At 40.9% G+C, this 20,043-nt stretch overlaps 1 protein-coding gene across 2 annotated transcripts; it reads right to left on the bottom strand.

Moving 5' to 3' along the window:
• Positions 1–11: 11 nt before the first annotated feature.
• On the bottom strand, positions 12–17,861 carry trpm5 (transient receptor potential cation channel, subfamily M, member 5). Of its 2 annotated transcripts, XM_023152570.3 has the most exons (26): positions 17,771–17,861; positions 15,970–16,037; positions 14,225–14,381; positions 13,944–14,124; positions 13,435–13,601; positions 13,128–13,305; positions 12,222–12,286; positions 11,606–11,791; positions 11,179–11,278; positions 10,835–10,953; positions 8,999–9,346; positions 8,055–8,198; positions 6,219–6,342; positions 5,856–6,001; positions 5,096–5,208; positions 4,887–4,991; positions 3,886–4,144; positions 2,318–2,436; positions 2,022–2,154; positions 1,729–1,903; positions 1,380–1,548; positions 1,056–1,234; positions 710–842; positions 493–565; positions 272–362; positions 12–163 (listed from the first exon to the last, which is right to left on the bottom strand). In XM_023152570.3, exons 1-26 carry the CDS (start codon positions 17,795–17,797, stop codon positions 18–20), a joined length of 3,705 nt encoding a protein of 1,234 aa, XP_023008338.1. In that variant the 5' UTR covers positions 17,798–17,861; the 3' UTR covers positions 12–17. The 2 variants fall into 2 exon arrangements, with proteins under 2 accessions (XP_023008338.1, XP_076741185.1); XM_076885070.1 differs by having other exon boundaries at positions 12–362.
• Between the last annotated feature and the right edge of the window lie 2,182 nt (positions 17,862–20,043).

The following is a 20,043-nucleotide window of genomic DNA, read 5'->3' as shown; positions in this document are numbered from 1 at the left end:
TGCAGCCATTATCACTTTTATTCATCAATGTAAGGAAATTTTTTGTTGGCCCCATATCCTGGATGTCCCGGTTTTGTTTTTTCTTCTTGCTTCGCTTCATTCGCTGTTTGACTTTGAGATGCATCTGCAGCGGCGCCATCTGTCTTGTCGCCTGCAAGAGACGCTAGAGAATGACATATTATTGCTTGGACTACATCGAAAAGGCACAAAGCACTGTGTTTGAATCTTTTTGCATAATTACTGTCATTCTTCTCGCTGATTTTTGACTCACTCGGAACTCTCGGCGCGTCCTTCCCACATTTGAGTGTGCTCTGAGCAAAGCACTCAGCCATCCAGGACAGCACCTCTCCGCAATATCTGACCTGGAGAAAAAAAAGGTCAGAGGTCACTATTTTTAACTTATAAACTACTTCTGCACTAGACTTTAAACTTGAAATAGATTTGGGAAAATGCATCCCTGGATGGTGCTATTGAGCTCAGTATACCGTTTACCTGACTTTCCATGGATGCCAGTCGTCTCTCTTGGTCCTTAAATCCACCGACAGTCTTCAGCAAGCTTTGAACCCTTGATCCCAAACAAAGTCATTTAGAACATTTTAACCTTAAGAGACACAGATTGGTGCTGTGCAGGTACTACAAGAGTTTCTAACTTAATTGCTTTGAGAATAGCATGCAAACTTTTGCAAAAGAATTATGAAGTGACCGTTACTTTGAGGAGGTGCTCTTGAGTCTCTCCTCGCTGCTTTCCCAGTGCTGACGCTCTACTTTGGCCAGGTAATTCTCTTTCTGCACAGTCTCCCATGTTATCAGCCTCTGGTCCAGCCCCGCCGGCAACTCCCTCTCTGGCAACACACAAAAGCAAGGAAGTGAGTAACCAATTAACCTAAAAAAGTTCCACTTGGTGGGTGAGAGACAAAGATAAGCCCGCCATGTGTTTGCCTGTGTTTGATTTGGTTTTTGTTTAGCCACCTAAGCCGCAGAGGACTCTTTCAATGTCTGTTTCAAATAACGGCTTAATAGCCCCTAATGGAAAAGTGTATATAGAGCCTTCATACCAAGACGTTCCTGCTTGGACTCAGGCTGCTTAATTAGGCTGAGGAAGAGCTGAGAGAGGTGGCTGATGATGATGAAGGGTGGGGCCAGTGCTGGACGGCTGTGGTATTCCACGATCAGGTTATATCTTTGGAACTTCCAGAAGATATCTGTGTTGCCTTGCACTACCTGGAATGTGTAGCTGCAAATGGGGGAAGAAGCAAGTAAACCAGTTTGTGTATGTGTGTTTTTCTTTTTAATTTTATAATTTCAATAAGCCACTGGCTCATCTCATGTGATCAGACGGGCAAATGTATGCACGTTTTCCTGGATTCTCATCCCCTGACCTGAACATGGCAATGAGGAGGTTCATCAGCAGGACATTGGTGACGAGGAGGTAGATAACCAGCAGCAGGATGACCAGCCAGTTGGCATAGACGTTGGGACATGGTGGCCGCAGGCCCTCGATAATCTCGTCTGAGTCATCGGTGCAGTTCATTTCAGGCATGCGAGCAGCTGCGCTCCATTAGATGTAAGGACAAGATACGATAAGATTAGAAGGGGGGGAACAAAAAAATCTAGGGCAAACAGATTACAACCCCAATGGCAAGCATAAGCAAAACATTAATTACACATCTTGGCAAAGTATTTTGCATTTTTTCACAAACAGATAAACAGTTAAAGGATGTATCGTACTGTCTATCTCCTCCAAAGGGATCTGGCCAAAAATGTGCAGGTAGGGACGATACAGCGCTCTGCGAAACACCCAGTCAATCCTTTGGTCATTGGGGTGGAGGAGAGCCTGGGTGGCAACTCCGTATGCAATGAGCCAGACACACAAGAAAAACAGGAAGAAGAAGACATCCTTCATCTGTTTAAAAAAAAAAAAGAGAGAGAGAGAGCAAAAGATCTCCGTCTTAATCTTCTTTTTAGGCGTCTTCTTCTATTAGCAAGAGCACAACTTAAAGTCATGATTTTGTTTTGGTCACCATTCTTTCCACAATGATGATCTTGGGTCCCAGCTGCTTGTGAATGGCAAAGATATGGATGAGACGCAGAGTAAACACCATGAAATCAATGGCCAGAACTGTCCTTCCCGCCTCGTAGGTGTCATTCACCATCCTGAGAGAAAAAAAATAAATCACACCCTGTAGCAACACTTTTCTTTTTTTGCATTCAGCCATTCATTCATTTAACCACTTGCTTACTTATTTTGATGCTTTAGCCACAATCATCACCACGACACATACTAAAGCCTAAGTGCTCACATTAGATTTAGATTTACCTGCAGGAGACCCCAACAACAAAGAGTGAGATGGCAACCATGTCACACTTGTTCCAGTTGTCCTCCACGTAGAGTTTAAACTTCTTTAAGATGCTCATCTCTTCATCAGTGAAGAAGCTCTGTTGTCATAAAGATTAATAAAGAGATATATCTTTTTTTTTTACATGTGAATATTTTTGTAAAACTGTTCATCAGAAAATCTGAGCCTGTCTTGACTTCTTTCAGATCAAATACTAGAACGACATTCAAACACACCTCCAGGGCCCACAGCTAAAGGTCGATCCCAAAATCAATAGCACTGATACCAACGCTGGTATTGGTATCAGATCGATATTTCACTCTGAAAAGCTGAAAGGTGTGTTTTGTTGTGTTAGCTAATTATTGTGGAAAATACTAATCACAGTGATTTAGTGCTCATTAAAATGTGTTCAGAATTTTCAAATTGATGATGATTCATGTCATAAATCATGATAGACTGCTTTCCCCTACACAGGCTGCCTTTGTAGTTTAAAAGCATTGGTATTTGTATCATTAATAGTGGTCTTTTACCTGGCATCAGCTTGATGCCTAAATGTGTGGCATTGCACAGCAGTCCCCACAGCTCTGCTGCTTTAGAGGGGACCTTCAGTGCAACCAAATGGTGAGTCCTGTCAAATGTCTTTTATACTTAGAGTGTGAGGTTGACTTTTCTCCTGTGACTTGAACAGGTTACCTGAACGTGCCTTAAGAACCACTGCTTGGTCCCTTGATGGCGCAGTTGGTTTGTCAATAAGCTGAGGGCAGCATGTGTGCTTTCACAAAGTCACAGTCTGCTGTGCGAAAGCTTTGAGTGCCATTCGACAGATGTCTACATGACATCCAAATACTTTCAACTGTCCCCAGGTACAAGCTGTAGATTTAAACACTTAAGGTAAACCTAGCTTACACTCAGCAATTAATTATTTTAATAAATCTGCAGTAAAAGATGGTAAAATGAGCAAAATGCACTACTGGCATAACTCTATGAGAGGGAGCAGACTGGGACTACTCGTTTATTAAAAAGCTGGTAGAACTAGGCTGTTGAAGTTTTTTTTTTTTTTTGTAAAAAAGTATGATAACAAGGCCCCTGTGGCGTTATCTTCATTTAGGAAAAGGCATGCACCTTAGAGCCATCCTTTTGAATGCACAGGGGCCCTGCTGGGCATGGTAGCATGCCAGAGTTGCCTGCAGCAGTGTGGTTCTTATTTTGGAAATCTCTACCATAATTCTGTCTGAATTACACATTGAAAAATAGAGTGGTGAAGGACTTTGTCATCTGGGCATTTTTGTGCCCAAGGGAAGAGAGCTCAGTGGGATCGGTGCAATAAGGGATCATGCTTGTCTGACCTGGCTCACTAAAGAGGCGAAAGGCTTAAAACCCCTGAGACAATGAGCTCACTGTAGCGATTCACATCACCTCCTACTCAGATGTGTCAGAGCCTAACACGTCTAATAGAAATGCCACTGCTTCGAAAAAGGTGTCACGCTGCCTAGAGAGAAAGATGCTGATTCTTGGCATCATATAGGTGCCAGCATGATTAGATGATCACCTGTCGAAGTTCCTCCAGCACCATTGTGAAGACCCAGAAGTAGAGCATTATCTCTGGCGCTCCAGGGCCAAGAGGCGGCGGCGGGCGGAAGTCTAGCAGCAGCACGTAAGTGAAGAGGCAGAGGAAAGCAAAATACATGATGACATTGCCGAGGAACACCGTTACAGGAGCGCTCCAAAAGCGACGCCAGCGACGCAGTAAGAAACGCCACCAAACAGAGGCGCAGCTCTGATCTGCTTGACCTCCAGGTGAAGAGTCCCTGGAAAAAAAAGACACCACATTAATATGTAAAGACAAATCTATATCTAACTATAGATATAATCATGTAAATGGAGATTAACAGCCAGGATTCTAAAATTCAAACATGTTTACTGATGTTATAAGTCTGAGATGGTATGACGGGCATCAGGAAGTGTTTTATTCGCATTATTATTCACACTGCAGCTCATTTGTGTTTATAGGGTTTTAGCACCAAGGTTATTATAGATAACTAAAACTAAACTAAAAACAAAACCACAATTAGATGTGAAAAAACAAACAAACATTGTGAAGCATTGATGGATCTGTGTATCGACACTCTGGATGTCTACAAGTCTGTAAGTCAACAGCATTCAAATAGTTAAGTGCTTTTAATGCAATACCTGTACTGACTTTCCTTAAATTTTGCCTCTGACAAATTACCCTTCATATAGTAAAAATTAAAAAGTGTAGACCTAACGCTTGAAGTAATAAAGATTTTTAAAACAGTAAAAACCAACTGAAACAAGAAAATCCACTCTGGAAACGAACTCAAAGTAAATCGAATTAAAAGCAAATAATCAAAAATGGAAAGAAAACATTAAGTAGCTAATTTGTTGTCACAAAAAACAGTCTTGCTGAATAGAAAATATAAACAACAACTGAAATTACATTTTTAGCTTAATCATTTTGGCAAAAAGCAGATCAGTGTGCACTCACGCTGAAGTCTATGAACTCTAAATTAAACAAGAGAGCAAACTCACAGAGGGTCATCATCATCATCGCTTAGAAGTAAAGCCTTTTCTGTGTCCAGACTGTCCAGCTCCACAAACTGCTTGCCAGCATTACGATTGTCAAGTTCTTCATCACTGAAAAGAAAACCCCAAAACCCAAATAATGCACACAACCGAGTGACACAGAGCTCATCAGCATGGCAAAGACAAAAGGTGGAGTTCATCAACAGACTGATCACCTGAACTTTATGAGGTTGGTCCATATGAGCGGTGCACAGAAGAAAGACGCCACGAGTTTGGAGATGGCTGTGTCTGTTTTCATAGACCCCCACCAAATCTTTGTGAGCAGAGCCTGCAGAACAGAATCAGTTTCTCATACAACATTGGCAAACTAGCAGAGTGTGTAAATTCAGGTTACCACAAGGGGGCACCAGAGGCCTTACAAAATTTCTACTTTGCAGCTTGGAGCCCATATTCACAGAAGAAACATATGTGGAGTTATCTCAGATAGACAGACAGAAAAAAAAATCAAAATCAAAATGCTTCTCCCCCAGTCGAACCATTTCATTAACCAGCAGCTACTTTGCCTGAGACCAGGGAAACCCACTTTCTCTTGAAACATTACACATGTACTGGATTGTAATTAACGGCATCCCATTAAAAAGGTAATTCCGACTGTGTGCTATGAATAAAATATATCATTCCCATGTGCTAACCTTCCCTACTGACACTGAATACCAATTAACTCTCACTGATGACTTTCTAATAGCAAGGGCATCTGTTGGAGGCATATTTAGACAAAACTGTGCATAAAGTGGCTTCTAAGTATCTAATGGCATACAGTGCAGAGGGAAATGTTTAATAACTGCTATGGAAACCCAGTATATCAGCAGAGATGGTGGCAAAGAACCAGACTTATCTGTCGGCTTCCCAATACTTAATCTGTAGGATGAAACGTATAAATTTTAAAACGGAGCACCGCATGTGTCTTCTTGTCACCTGAACTCCGTCGTGGGCAAAGAAGGATTTGGCATCTGCCTCAGTTGCCAAGTTAAGGACTGTAGATTTGCTCCAGCAGTGTGTTCTCCTCACTAACAAAGCATAAGCCCTGTCTTCACTGTTGGAGTAACACTCTCCAAAGACATCTGCCACAATAAGAACAGTAGTTACACAGTGTCAACCACTCAGTTAGATTACATCCAGATTTATATTTTAGTCCCTCAAGTGGAATCTGTTTGTGCTTGTGGATAACAAAAAAAAAGCAAAGCAAAACACTGCTGGCTTGAAGTTAGAGGTTTTACCTCTTGCTATGTTTGACCATTGCATTATCAGCTCCTGTCATTAAACAGTTTATGTACTCACCAAGGGCAAACTGCTCATACTTGGCCTCCTTCATGCTACGTGCGGACTCAGCCTCAGATTCCAGTCGTGCCATCTCTTTCAGAATCTTACAACCCGCCAGGGCTGCCGCAACCGCCTCAGGGCCCTGAAAGATTTCAAGAGAGCTGTATCCAAGAAATGGGTCTGAAAGGGGGATTTGAATTTTTGAGAGCTGCATCTTTTGCATCTAAATGCTTCTATTGTGTGCATGGGGCTACTACAGATACAACTTGTAGGTTTTTTCCCCCATGTGATTTCTAAAGCCTGCATTCAAAGGCACTTCCTTACATGTCGTGCGACACCGTTGTTATCGGCCAAAATAACTAGTCAGCCAGTTTGGGTATGATAGCAGGCTCTTGAAGGGCTTTAACCATCTGACCTTGAATGTAAGGCATATTTGAATGGTTGTTTTATTTTCAGTCTCTGTAGTTTGATCTATTGAATAACCCAGAAGGAAGCTGCTTGCTTTAGGTTGTATATGAACTGCATGGATTGTGTAAAGTATAAATAAAGAATGACTGTTTTCACAGTGTGGCTAGATAGTTCCCCTGAATGTTTCATGAACTGAAAGATTCTTTACAACATATCTATATATAGCTGACATTATAAACCTGTCTGTTGTACATATAAAAATGGACATTTTCTAACTTCTTACAGGTCTTGGGAAGACAAGGAAAGCAAGTATTACATATAGATAACAGCCAGATTCACTCTTTTCTTAACCACTTATCCAACTAGGGCTCTGATAGCTTGGAGTATAATGGTTGGAAGGCTGGGTAGATGCTGGATGGAACATCAGTCCAGGGTTAACGAAAAGACATATTTATGAGATGTTCAAGAGATATTCATGCTTACAAGCAGATCTATGGTCCGTTTAAAGTCACCAGTAATGCTAATACTCATGCACTGGACTGTGAGGAAGAGCAGCATATTGCAGCAGAGGGCTCTTCCCATTTTTGTTTAAAGGATCAATGATTTGTGTTGATTATGCTGCATTTTCTTCACGCTCCTGGGTCGACATACTGTATATGCACATAATAAATATGTGAGATTTTGCTAGCCTGCAAGAATAATTGTCGCCTTCAACGTGGGAAATACTTCAAACAATCAAATTACGAATGCCAGAGTCCAGGCCAGAGCCTGAGTGCTGAGGCGCTAGAGGTGGGGGATGGGCACACACTGAACGCAATTACCATAATTTCAGATAATGTTTGAAATATAAGACGTTGGAAAAGAGCACATAATGATGACCGCGTGTGAGATTACAACAATTGGTTGCCTCAGTTCAGGGAATGGCAATAAAGAAATGAAAGGTGCTTTGAAAAGACGTTGAAAACAAAGAGCAATTATCATTGATGAGTGTCATTTAAACTATTCGTGGGACATCAATCCCTTGTCGGCCTATATGTCTCATTACCTTCATCAGGACGTTAGACACGCATGCGCTGGCTCACCGCTGGTTGGCTGCCTCAGCAAGCAGCCTGACCTTCATTTGAATAATGTTCTTGGAGATAAGATAGCTTTTTAGTTCACCTCAGTTCTTGATAAATACGCCGTTTGCCGGGCTCTTTTTTTTTTTTTTTAATCTCGAGTGACATTTTCATATGGCAGGACTGACCTACACCTGCACTGGGCTGGCCCGCATCGCTCATCACACCCAAAGCAGAACGCAAACTATCACAGCATAATTCTGCTCACTTCACTTTGCTTTGAGTAGAATTTTCCAAAGCCAGGCACATTTAGTTATTTATCGAGCCGCACAGTGCTGAGATAGTACGAGCTGTAGCTCAACCGACTAAAGAAGCTGACAAGACTGACCATGGCCCAAAAGTAGTTAGCCATCTGCTGCCGGTTCTGAAGGGCCGCCCAGAGGAAGAGATCTCGCCAAGGATGCTCGCAGCGCTCCTCTAACTCAGCCAGATTCTTCTGGGTGTGGAACAGTCGACCCTTTGCTGGCTTCTCCTGGAGCACACAGAGAGAACGCTTAATGTATTTAATATGTATAGTAGATGAGGCAGCCGCCCACAGTTTACAGAACAGGCAGTGCTTACATAAGTCAATCTACGACAGTCCTTTTACCGCAAAACCAATTTCCCTCGCTCCGCTGTAAAGAAGTCATAGCTGCTTGGTTGTCAACTGGAATATGTAATGAATTTAGCCAAGCAGACCTTCAGCCAAGAAAACATTTGACTGTGGCTGTGTTTTTCTTTGAGACAACCAGCCTTACAACAGTGAGTAGCACAAAACCTGACAGCATAATTAGAGAAAATATAGGGATTTTTAGAGTGCAGCAGCAGGTGTGATTTTCCACGATGATCCATCTCTTTTTTGCTGCAGTTAGAGAGAAAAAAATGATGATGTGATAGGAGTAACAAAAGGGCTGGCTGCCCTGAAAAGAGCACTTTGGCTTTATTGGGTAGATTTGATGTTTTTTTCTGCTATTAGTGTAGGTAGGATGAGTTGCTATTAAAGTCTCCATTAAAGATTCACTGTCTTCCGGGAAGTCAGTTTACCACAAAGTCTATATATTTTCTGGTTCATTGCATCTTTCAGGTGCTTAAATGTTGCGAATATAGCTGCCTGAGTAGGTTAGAGGTAAACTCTCTCACTCGCTGCTCACATCTCATAGATGAATGCAAACCTTTATGTGGTTTCACAGAGACACTGCTTCATTTTAAGTTGGCAGACCAAAAGGGATGAGAAACCTAACACAGACAACATATTGCTTGTTTGGAACTTTCAAAGAAGAGTACATCACCTACCGTGGGAGTCTTCTGGTAAAAGCCTTTACAAGAGTCGTGGAGAAAGTCTTTCAGCACTTTGGCGACCTCATAGAGGGTGAAGCGGGGTTTTCGGTCTCCTTGCTCGGAAGGATGGTGCCCGGGTGGACCATGTGTCCTGGCAGCTCCGAGCAGAAGCTGCTTCTCCTCGTACTTTTTGAGGAGCAGGTTGTGAAGAAGGCTTTTCTCTGAGACAGACCAGTAAAGCTCCTGAAGACGGCCATAGGTAAGGAACTCTCCCAGGTTCACGCCATTGTCCACGAAAAGGCGTACAAAGTCTGGCTTGTCATTGATCAGTGCATCCATCATCACCTCTTCAAGATCGCAAGCCTGCAAAGATCAGTAGACTTATTACAGTGACTCACTCATGACCTCTCTTCTTCACAGCTGTAAAAATATTCTTTTCTGTTATTATGAAGAGCCTTACCAGTCTTGATTGGTACTCTTATTGTTATTACTATAATACTATTCAATAAATCCCTTTCTTGCAGATTTAATCCAAATGTGAATATTGCAAATTGCACATGCTAAACAGCTTTAAAAACATGCTCTGTAGAGGTCTAAGAGGGTAGCTATTAGGTGGTCTGCTGTGTAATTTTGCACACACATCCATGATCCTCTGAAGGTGAATCCTACTGGCACAGCTGGTGCTTTGAGGTTGGTGTTAATTGCTAACATCTATTAATTAGGCTATGTTAGCAGGCTAATATATCAAAATGATAACAGCCTCTACAAAAAAGGTGGACATAGCCTCTAGGTTTGAATTCCAGCATAGAAGTGTGTCAAAACTTTTTTCTTTGGTTCTTAAATTCTTTCAAATCCTGCCTTCTTCCTAACGGCCAGTAGAGGGCGTGGGCTGGTTGCAAAAAGAGGTCAGATTGTATAAAGATGTATAAAAAACAACCCAACTTTCCACTTTATTTATGATCTCAGTGAACACTATAATGATGATTTCATGGTGTCATTCACTACTTTTAAATCATATCTAGCAGAGAATGGTGCGCAGTTTGTACATTTTGCTTTTATTTAGACAAAAATAGATGACAAAGCAGGGTATAATTCGGACTGTTGCTGCCTGTCTATGTGCAGTTATCATGGGTTTCTCACTCAGTCTCCACTTTTCAGTCATGACATCTCATGTCAGCAAAACATGGCAACTGCCAAAATGTCAGGCTTCAGCCTTCAAAATAGAAGTCCACAAATCAGTGGGCAATGTCACGCTAGCTGCATCCATCTTTTATATACAGACTATGAAACCAGCACATTTGGCTATAATAGTGATAATGAAAAATATTATATCTGATGAAATATATTATTGATATCATTGTGAGCATATTAGAATACTAGCATATTCACAACTGGGCTAGCTTTTGTTTTAATTACCTTAAATAGCCCAGACTCTCACTGATTGTACTCGAAAAATTCCCACTCCCTTTTAATGTTGCTTTAGCAGGCACGCCAGGTTTAACCTCCTAAGACCCGAACTCTTCCACGACATGCATTTTTAATTTCTCTTTGATATTTGGGCATATTGGGGCCCGATGAATGTAAAAACAAAGAATTACCAGATTTTTTTTTTTTTTACCTCATTTTTGTTTTTAAGAAAAGTGAGAGCCACATATGAGGATATTCATTTTAAATTTTGATAGAACAGTAGCAGTATAATGTCCTCATAAGTGGATATCAGGCCCATGTAGAGCAGAATTGAGTATTTTGGTCTAAATAACCCAAAATGTGATGTCCACATATGTGGACGGCCGGTCCTAGGAGGTTAATTACCAAAATTTGTCAAACCTTGATCAGATCCTTTTGTCTCACCTTCCACTCCACATCTCCATTAAAAATGTCACTCTTTGCAATGTCCACTCTGTTCCAGGCCACTGCCAGCTTCAGCTCATCCAGAAAGTCTTGGGCTTCTTGACTTTGGCTCTTGCAAGCTGATAAACACACACACACACACACACACACACACACACACACGCACACACACACACACACACACACACACACACACAAAATGTCAACAGATTTACAATCTATCAAGCGCTCAAAATGTCAAAGCTCTTTCTTATTGCAACTGTCATGTCAGGAAACCTGTAATTGTGCAGCCTTAGGAAATTGCAAGTTTCTTAAACATATCTCTCACAAGAAAAATATTTTACCTTTGACTAGAGCTTTGAGAATGACTGTATCCAGCTCAGAGCTCTCTTGTTCCGGGTCATGGACAGTGAGAAGATGCTCGTGATCAAGTATCTTCTGAATCTGATTGTCAGGGCGACAGTCAGTAATTATGGAAATATCATTTGAGTGATGCAATTTATTAAAGAGAATTTAATGTGTTGTATACAAAGTACCTTTATTATGTGTATCAGCTCAGAAAAAAATATGTTACGAAATTGTTGTCTTGCCTTCCCTCCTTGTGTTCTTAATTAGGTCATCACATACAAATGTTGACGATAATGATGAAAATCCTACATTAGCTTCCTTCACAATCTTCCCCAGTGTGCCCTATTTTTCTGCCAATGTTCAAGTCTTGTGATGTGCATATCTGTATATGTGCCTGCTCCACGCTGTGCACATCGCTCTTACCAGCTTGACCCAGTTACTGATGTCTGTGCTGTGGTGGGCATTTGGAAAGGTGTCCAGCAGCAGCTCATGAACACTGTCCGTATCCCAGCAGCCCCTATTCATCAGTGTGACAAGGATGTCAGCCACACCTCCAGAGCCTGCCAGGATCAGCCATGGTGTCGAATTGCCAATGCCTTTATACATTCTCTGCAAGAAGGGACACAGTGTTCTGATGAATTTTCAGTTGATATGATTTTTTTTTAAAGATGATAACTTCCCAACTAAACATCAACAAGAATTATATTTCTCAGTGTAAGCTGTAGTCTATAATCTCCTCAGTAATGGCTCTATTTATGCAAATGCATTGGTGACTTTGATGGGCTTTTTGGTTGAAGAGATTAGTTTTGTGAAAACAGAAAGAATTTGTTTCTCAGTCTGGCTTTGGCCTGCTGCCTCAGGAGATGGCACCACCAAAATTTGACTCAGGGCCTAATTTTCAAGCCTTAGCCAGCGTTCAAACTGAGAATGTGCACATTTGAATGACAAAACAAATCTGCCTTTCAGAGGGTCTCTTCGTGGTTTCGCCTTTAAAGTTCTTGAGAAGCTAATGTAGCACAATGAAAAAAAAAAAGCTTACTTTTAGGATCCTGGGTTCTCCGTGGACCAAGAGACACAGAACAGGGATCTCAAAACTTCCTGCACCTAGAAGAATATTCACAGAATGAAATGCAGAAAAAGGAGAAGCTGGGGTGATGGTGGGTTGCAAAGAAGCTTACAGGGGTAGCATTAGTAGCTCTGGGCAGGCTAAAGCAAGTTAAATATAAGAGGTTCACTAACAGGAAGTGTTACCTACATTGGTTGTGCATGCTCTGTGTGTAAAAATATCTCTGTGATGTGTTCCCTTTGTCTCTAAGTTGTGGATAGTTGAACCAAATGTTGTTTTTATTTTTGCTCTGATATTAAATGTGAACAGCTTTGGAAACCCAAAAAGGAAAATGACCTGAAAATGACTGAAACACTATTTATGGAAACAGGCTACTTTTGAATATGCAGTGAAAGTAGTAAGTAAGCAATTAAGTAAAGCTTATTTATATAGTTCTTTTCAAGAACAAAAGTCACAAAATGCTTTACAATTTACAATTACAATGAAATTTTTAATTTACAATTAAAATGGTAAAAATAGACTCCATTAGATTCACTGCTATTGTGCTTGTGAAGTAATTCAAGAATTCATAAACATCATAAAATATGAATATGCTTTTTTTTTCCTTTTTTGTTTTAAAAAAAAAGAAGCTATTTATATATGAAGCAGCCACATGTACTATGTGCAACACCACAATGAAACAATGCCAAAATGCATCCATAATTGAAATCCATAAAAGCTACCATTTGTCACAATGAATTCTCGTAAGTACATTCCAGTGTCATTTTTACATAGGTACATGTAAAGGAATGATATAAACTTTTAATGAAGCAACGTTAACATACGGCATACTGCTTAAGTCAAAGATTGGTTCCCAGCAATGACCTAAAAGATTTTTACCTCCGTAACCTGTGCGCTGAAGAGAGATATGCTTGAGCAGCTTCACCCTCATTTCACTGGTGGCTCCAGGTCTGTTGGGATCTTCCTCAACCAGAACAAAGTGAGAGTGGTGACTGTCCAGGGAATACACTGATCCATGGGGCAGGTCTTGAGGCTTGTATAGTGCGGGTTCATCAACCTTAAGAAAATATGAAGGGATACCCAGCAGGAAAGAGGACAGCGACAACACATTAACACGAGAGATGTAAATATTAGTTCATGGAGGATACTAATATTGGCCTTGTGCTCCCTTTGTGTGAACAGGAACCTTGGCTGTGAGTAGTGCCTCTCGGTTGTGGATCATGTTCCAGGGAGCAATGCCAATGGCCACAACACGAACTTTAGAAGAGGTGCTGGCCAAGGAGTGATCTCGTACCGCCTGGCCTAAGTGCTTGGTGATGCCAAAGCGAAGGCCATTAGTCAAAATCCATGCCCCTAGAGAACAGCAATGCAGTTGTATATGTACATAAGAGGTTTTGAACGTTTGATGTCTAATTTTACATGATCTCTCTGCAAAGTTGTAATTCTGATGAGTATCAAACTGGAAAGTTGGATCCAAGATTGCATATTAAACTATTGTAGCTGCCAATATAATCATAAAGCTAGTTATTCTGAAATTAATCATATCATTTATTAATGAAAACCACATAATATCACAGAAAAAAACAACACTTTATATATCAAATAAAAGGCACTCTCTTGCCAGTATAGCAGCCTAAAAAGATTCCATTTCTTTGATTTCAAAAGCCAGGGCCAGTTTGTACCCTTGATTATAACCTGTGCTTTGTGCAGCCTTCACAAGTCCCTTTCTCAGTGTGTCCCTAAGCCAGGGCCTCATCTGAGCCACCTCATCGCCTCCCACTACTGCAACCACCAGGTGTGGAGGAGCAAGACCCCACTCTTCTGTCAGCATCTGGTAGATCAGCACTGGGTCTGTGTTGCTGCGCACCCTCACAAACTGATTGAAGGCAAGGGGGAAAGTGATGCGTCAGTATACCGGTTGAACTGCACACTCTTGTTATGTTACTTTCCTTACTCATTATGACATCCAGTCTCACCTTTCCTCTCGTTTTAGTCGGACCGAGAAAGTCAATGTCACCAACTCTGCCAGCTGCCCAGTGGCTCTTCTCTTTCTTCATTCTGCTGCCGAGTCTTCTGGCTACATTCTCTAGAGTCTCATCTACTGTAGAGCAGCAGGAACAGCCCAGCAGGACACTGACAGCAAAAAAGTGTGAAATTGTTATATGCATCAGTCTTCTGCAGCACAGAAAAGGTATGAAAAAGAATCAGATTCCATTTTTATCTAGACTATCCTGCCCACAAAGCTCCTCATAAACATGCAGCAACACTTTTCTGTGCTGTTGCAATTACAAAAGGACAGTTAATTTCACCTGCCAAGGCTGTTACACTGTTCTCTTTGCTGATTTGGTTTGCTTCTTATTACCGTGTGTGTTTATGTATTTTTTTAATATAAAAAAAAGCTTGTCAAAGTTCAACAAAAACACCTTAACGTTGACATTAAAGCACTATTAAAATTCATATCTAAGATTCATCCAGGTTGCACTGTGTTCAGCCTATTTATATTTATCATTGCTGCCCATTTGTAGTTTGCTGCATTTTGTATAGTTTCTAAAGGCTTTCTGCAACTTGTGTTTTTCTTGTGTATATTTGCATATTTATATATATTGCCTATTTCTTTCTTTCTTTTTGTATGCATTCCATGTTTGTATGCACAAACTTTGCCAAATAACAATGATTCCGATTCTGATCAGACATAATATTATATTATGGAAATTCTCCATATGTACCACACTCATTTCTATTTTTTTGTACATTGAATTGATTATTAACGATATTTTAAATATCCCTAACATACACTCTTTTTGTTTTCTTTCCCATATGGTAAATGGACTGGTTCTTATATAGTGCTTTTCTACTCTTCTGAGCACTCAAAGCGCTTTATACAACTTGTGCATTCACCCATTTACACAAGCACATTTGTCTAAGTGCTTTTTTTTTTCTTTAGCTAACATTCACACACATTCATACTCCGATGGATGCATCGGAGAGCAATTTGGGGTTAGTATCTTGCCCAAGGATATTTGGCATGCAGACTAGGGGAAGCCAGGAATCGAACCACCAACCTTCCGAGGTGACCTGCTCTACCACCTGAGCTACAGCCACCCCATAGCATTTTTCCTTTTTTTTTTTTTTTAACATAAGTGGACTGAAATCAGTAATTAATGCTATTCCATTAACTCTCACTTTAATTTTCACTTGAGTAGAAGCCTAATATTTCCAGACAGGGTTGAAGCTTCCTGCAGTACCATTTTTTTTTAATTTGATCAAGATGCATAGATGGAATAAAAAATTGGGAGGTTATTTCATTAAATGAACTCATTTAGATGATTTAAATGCTTTATGGTTTATCTGCTTCGTCCAGTATTAGCTAAATGAAAAATGTAGCTCTGTGCTTTTCTTCTTATTTAATATCGGAGAAAGCATTCATTTCTCCACAGCCAGGAATGGACCGGCTCTCATGAATAATTTAAAAAGAAAACTGTACTTGGATTTAGTTAATGTTTGTTAGTCCAGTGCAAATGGTTTCATCCTGTGGCACTCTTGCCCGTGAGGCCTCTTAAGCGTTGGCCTTTTCAGCTGCTCTGATGATGACGTCCTCATCACGAATGCTTCTGAACACTCGTTTGAGAAAAAAGCTTCTGTCAGAGCCGATAATTCTACTGTAGAAGAAAAAAAAAGTTTCTCTTGTTTCAGAGTGCTGCACACACAAACACACACACACCCATGTTCCTCTGACCACTCCAGCGTGTCCCCACATTGCAGGCATCGCGTCTGTGGTTGCAGCGTCCCCTGTAAACAAATGAATACCCAGATATTAGCTCGCTTTAACGATAAATCCATTATGACTCACTCACCGCTGGCTCTACAGACGGAAAGCTTCTTAGAAGTACATGTGGTCAATGCAAAGCTGGCAGAATTTTCATTCTCGCTTCATATGCAAAGTGCTTCGTGCCCCATGTTTGAACTACAAATGCACAAAACCCTCTTTTTTGCTGGTATGCACGAAGCAGGGAAACAGACATGCATCTGAACCTCTAAATGTAAGCCCCCTTATAAGTTGTGAAATGAGGACATTTGCTAGCCCTGTGCAAAATTTTAGGTGCTTTAGATATTTAGGACTGTGTACATCAGTCAATGCATCAGATCAGACCAGCATTTATTGTGCAGCATTACAACAGCACCAAACATACTTAAAGCCTCATAACAGACTGTTTTGAGCTAGAAGAACAAGGAGTCTTGCGACAGATGGCATGGTAGACACAGAGCCCTGATCTTAGCATCATGGAGTCAGTCTGGGATTATATGAAGAGGAATATGCAACTAAGACAGCATAAATCAGCAGAAAAAATTGTGGCAAATTCTTTAAGGCACCTGGAAAAACCTAACCTGGAAAGAACCTTGAGAAAAATGGGGAGGGGATCTGCTTTTGACATCGTGACCTTCTTTATACGGAGCTATTGTTTTACAGTTCAGTTTATCTCGGGATGAGTCTTTTCATAGGAACCAAAATACACTGAGCTCAGAAAGAAGGCTCATTTAATATTGATAAGATTACCCATTTGCCTCAGTAAACAGACACTTTTATCAGCCAGCCTTATTTGCATGGGCGCTTGAGCAGCTTTGTGAAAGACGATTAAAACAAACAAAAAAATAATAGTAGTGCAAATTCCTGTGACCGACAGCAGTAGCCTCCCCATTTACTTTGAGTAAAGAACATGCGTTTTAAAGCAACTGTGGTTCAATGGTTAATATACAGGCGGCGAGTCAATTTGTGTTCAGCCATCTGTTTTAATGGGAGAGAGCAGCTTGTTGTGGAGGCTTTTATTTGACTACAGGTCTGGGTCTGGGAGGGAGAAGACTACTGGGCATGCAAACAGGACGATTTACATGCAAAGGTAGAGGAAAGGACAAGCAGCTGTGTGTATGTGTGCTGGAGTGGGTATCTCAAGGACACACACACTCTTCCATGCACACACACACACACACACACACACACACACACACACACACACACACACACACACACACACACACACACACGCACTTCTAGCTTGAAGTCTAGTATTTAAATGAACTTTGTTAGGGCTCATATGTGGGGCCTCTTTTAAATGCTTATGCATTTGTTGTCATTTAAACTAACAATAATGTTCCATAAGCAATATTTTTAGCACCTTTTTTCCTCACACTTTGCCATTTCACCAAGTTTAGTGATTTGGTGAATGGCTAATAAATATATTCTGTTTTTAAAAAAAACCCTAAAATGTAAAATCTGAAGATTCAAATTTGAGCTATTTTAACTTTTTGTTCTCTGATCTGTTGTTTGACTTTAAAACCTTAATTATCTACTTTATTATTAACTAGTGTATCTTAATGTAGCTTGAGACACACACACAGACACACAATGGTGATCCAGTGGTCATCATTACATGTCTTAACGTGTGTGAGATGATGCTTTTCAGACAAAAAAAGACAACAAAAGGAAGAAGAAGAGAAAAGAAATGAGCTGCAATTTAGATACTCACCAGAGGTGTGTCTTGTCCCTCCTGCATGGCTGAAATAGATGTTCCCCTCTTGTTCCCCTGCAGAACCACACCTGTGAGAGCTCAGCGGGTGTCCTTCCACAAGCCTCAGGTGAACCTCCTGGGCTATTAGGAAGTAGCGCAAAGGTGGGGCCCTCCCTCCAGCCAATCCCAGACACTGGCGTGCACCATCACTTTGCATGTTGGTCAGCCGTTGCACATCACCCTCATCTGGACCACACCTTTACTTGCAAAATGGAACAGCCTTGTGTCTAGTTTCTCTACACTTCAGGGCAATGTTCTTGGACAGCTTAAGAATTATAGGCTTAACATTTCCATATGGAAACTTTCCACATGTTTGACATGGTCAGTGAATGGTGTGTGTTGTATATAAAACGAATGGACACGAAGGTTCAGTGTATTTCCTTCATTTTGGTGCTCTGTATTGTGCTCACTTGCTTCAGTTTATCAGAGGTGTAACTCAAAATGCCTACCGGTCAGTGACAGACTCAAGTTTAGAGAAGAGGGGCTCAAAGGTCACCAGACTGATCGGGAAAAGTCATATGAGGAGTGCGAATCGTTCCTTCTTTATCATTACTATTCTGATCTTGCAGTGCAAGGTCCATTACCCACAGTTTCTCTAGCAGAGTTCCTGAGTGAACAGGAAATTACATGTGTGGTCCTCTCTTACTGGTCCACTTGAAGTGTATTTGTGAAGATTTCTCACCAAAATACAACTAATGCAATACAACTAACTCAAGTACAGGTTGCATATTAAAAATGAGCATGGGCTCCATTTTCTGAAAAGTAAAGCCAAAACAGAAGTGCCTCCTCAGGCTTCTGAAAGAGGTTCAATGAGGAGAGATCATTCGGAAGAACTGGACATGATTTATTGAGAAAAAGAAATAAATTAACACATTTAGTGATCAGACTCTGATGATCCATCATGGAAGAACAGAATCCCAGTGGTGATAGGATTTAGGACAGGACTCTTCCGAGTCTAGACACTGGTGGTGGTGAAGATGAAGCTGGAAGCTGAAGATTGATGTAGCTCTGACCAACTCGGATGAGGCGGAGACGGGGAGGAGGCAGGCAGTGATGTCAGTACTGGGAAAGTGAAAGTGATGTAAAGAACAGACTAGCTGAACACCCAGGAAAGCAGAATAGATAATGTCCATGAGAAAAGCAGAGCCCCAGGCAGGGGGGTCAAATACAAGGCCTGGGAGCCAGAATGCTGCCCCCAGTTTAGCAAAGACTCTAATCCAGTCCCCTGGACAGCTTCAGAAAATGTGAAGGAGTGCATAGTTTTCAGAAATGTAACTGTATTTGTATAAGTTTTCCAACGTTTCCAATTGATAAAGACTGCCCCTCACTACCCCCCCCCCCCCCCCCCACACACAGCCATTCATACTACACTAAAGTAATTAACTATTAGATAAACAATTACATGAGAGAAAAGTTCCTGTTTTTCCAATGTCAGCTAAAGAAATAACAAGATAATGTTCTCTTTTTTGACGAAGGATGGCAGGGTGTAATTCACGGTAGGCCAAGCTTGTTACTAACATGAGGTTTCACTGTCAGATCAACCCCCAACTCATCAGTTCTGCTTTCAAGACATCAAGATACCGACAATAAAACACTCAGCTTGAGGCTGAGTGTTTTATTGTTTTATTGTGTGCTCCTTGTCACCAAACATGTGGCTACCGCCATCTTTTTACATTCAGTCTTAGAATAGGCCTGCAAAAAAGCAAAACCGTACCTGATTTAAATTTAAAATCTCCTTCAAGCTAGTCTCCCAACTTAGCTTCACAGACCACTTAATCACAGCTCGTGGGGACTGAACTGCATTTTGCCATCTGGTGTGACAAACAAAAACATTTTATAAACAGAAATAATTGCAAACAATTTAGTGTTGGTTTGTACTTCTTGACAGTTTGCAGCCATGCATGGGTTATAAATGTGCTTGTGTGCATTCATGCTGGGGCATCCTAGGGTATTTAAAAGTAGAACTTGAGGCAGAGACTTGCCCCCCCTCATTGGAGCCAGCTCCCAGTTTGGATTTGGGAGACAGACACCCTCTCTACTTTTAAGATTAAGCTCTAAGCTTTTCTTCTTTTAATTTTTAATATTTTTTATTTATAAAGCTTATAGATCAGACTGGCTAAGGTGATCCTCAATGTCTTAGTTACACTAAAATAGGTGTAGGCTGCTGGAGACTTCCTGTGATTCACTGAGTGTTTTTCTTCAGTCTCTATGTGTTTATACACCAGTTTGCA

This window comes from Maylandia zebra, linkage group LG1 (genome assembly GCF_041146795.1).
Source record: "Maylandia zebra isolate NMK-2024a linkage group LG1, Mzebra_GT3a, whole genome shotgun sequence".
Classification (NCBI taxonomy): Eukaryota; Metazoa; Chordata; class Actinopteri; order Cichliformes; family Cichlidae; genus Maylandia; species Maylandia zebra.
Note: the sequence above shows the minus strand (reverse complement) of the source record. Positions and strands in the feature narration are given on the sequence as shown.

Bases quoted from the DNA above. Each gene is read 5' to 3' on its own strand.
- trpm5 (XM_076885070.1), bottom strand. From the start codon at position 17,797: ATGCAGGAGGGACAAGACACACCTCTG. The intron at 14,125-14,224 runs GTGAGACTGGAT...GCCTTCAATCAG, and splicing joins CGACTAAAACGAGAGGAAAG to TTTGTGAGGGTGCGCAGCAA. The intron at 11,792-12,221 runs GTAAGCTTTTTT...CCCTTCTTGCAG, and splicing joins GAGAACCCAGGATCCTAAAA to AGAATGTATAAAGGCATTGG.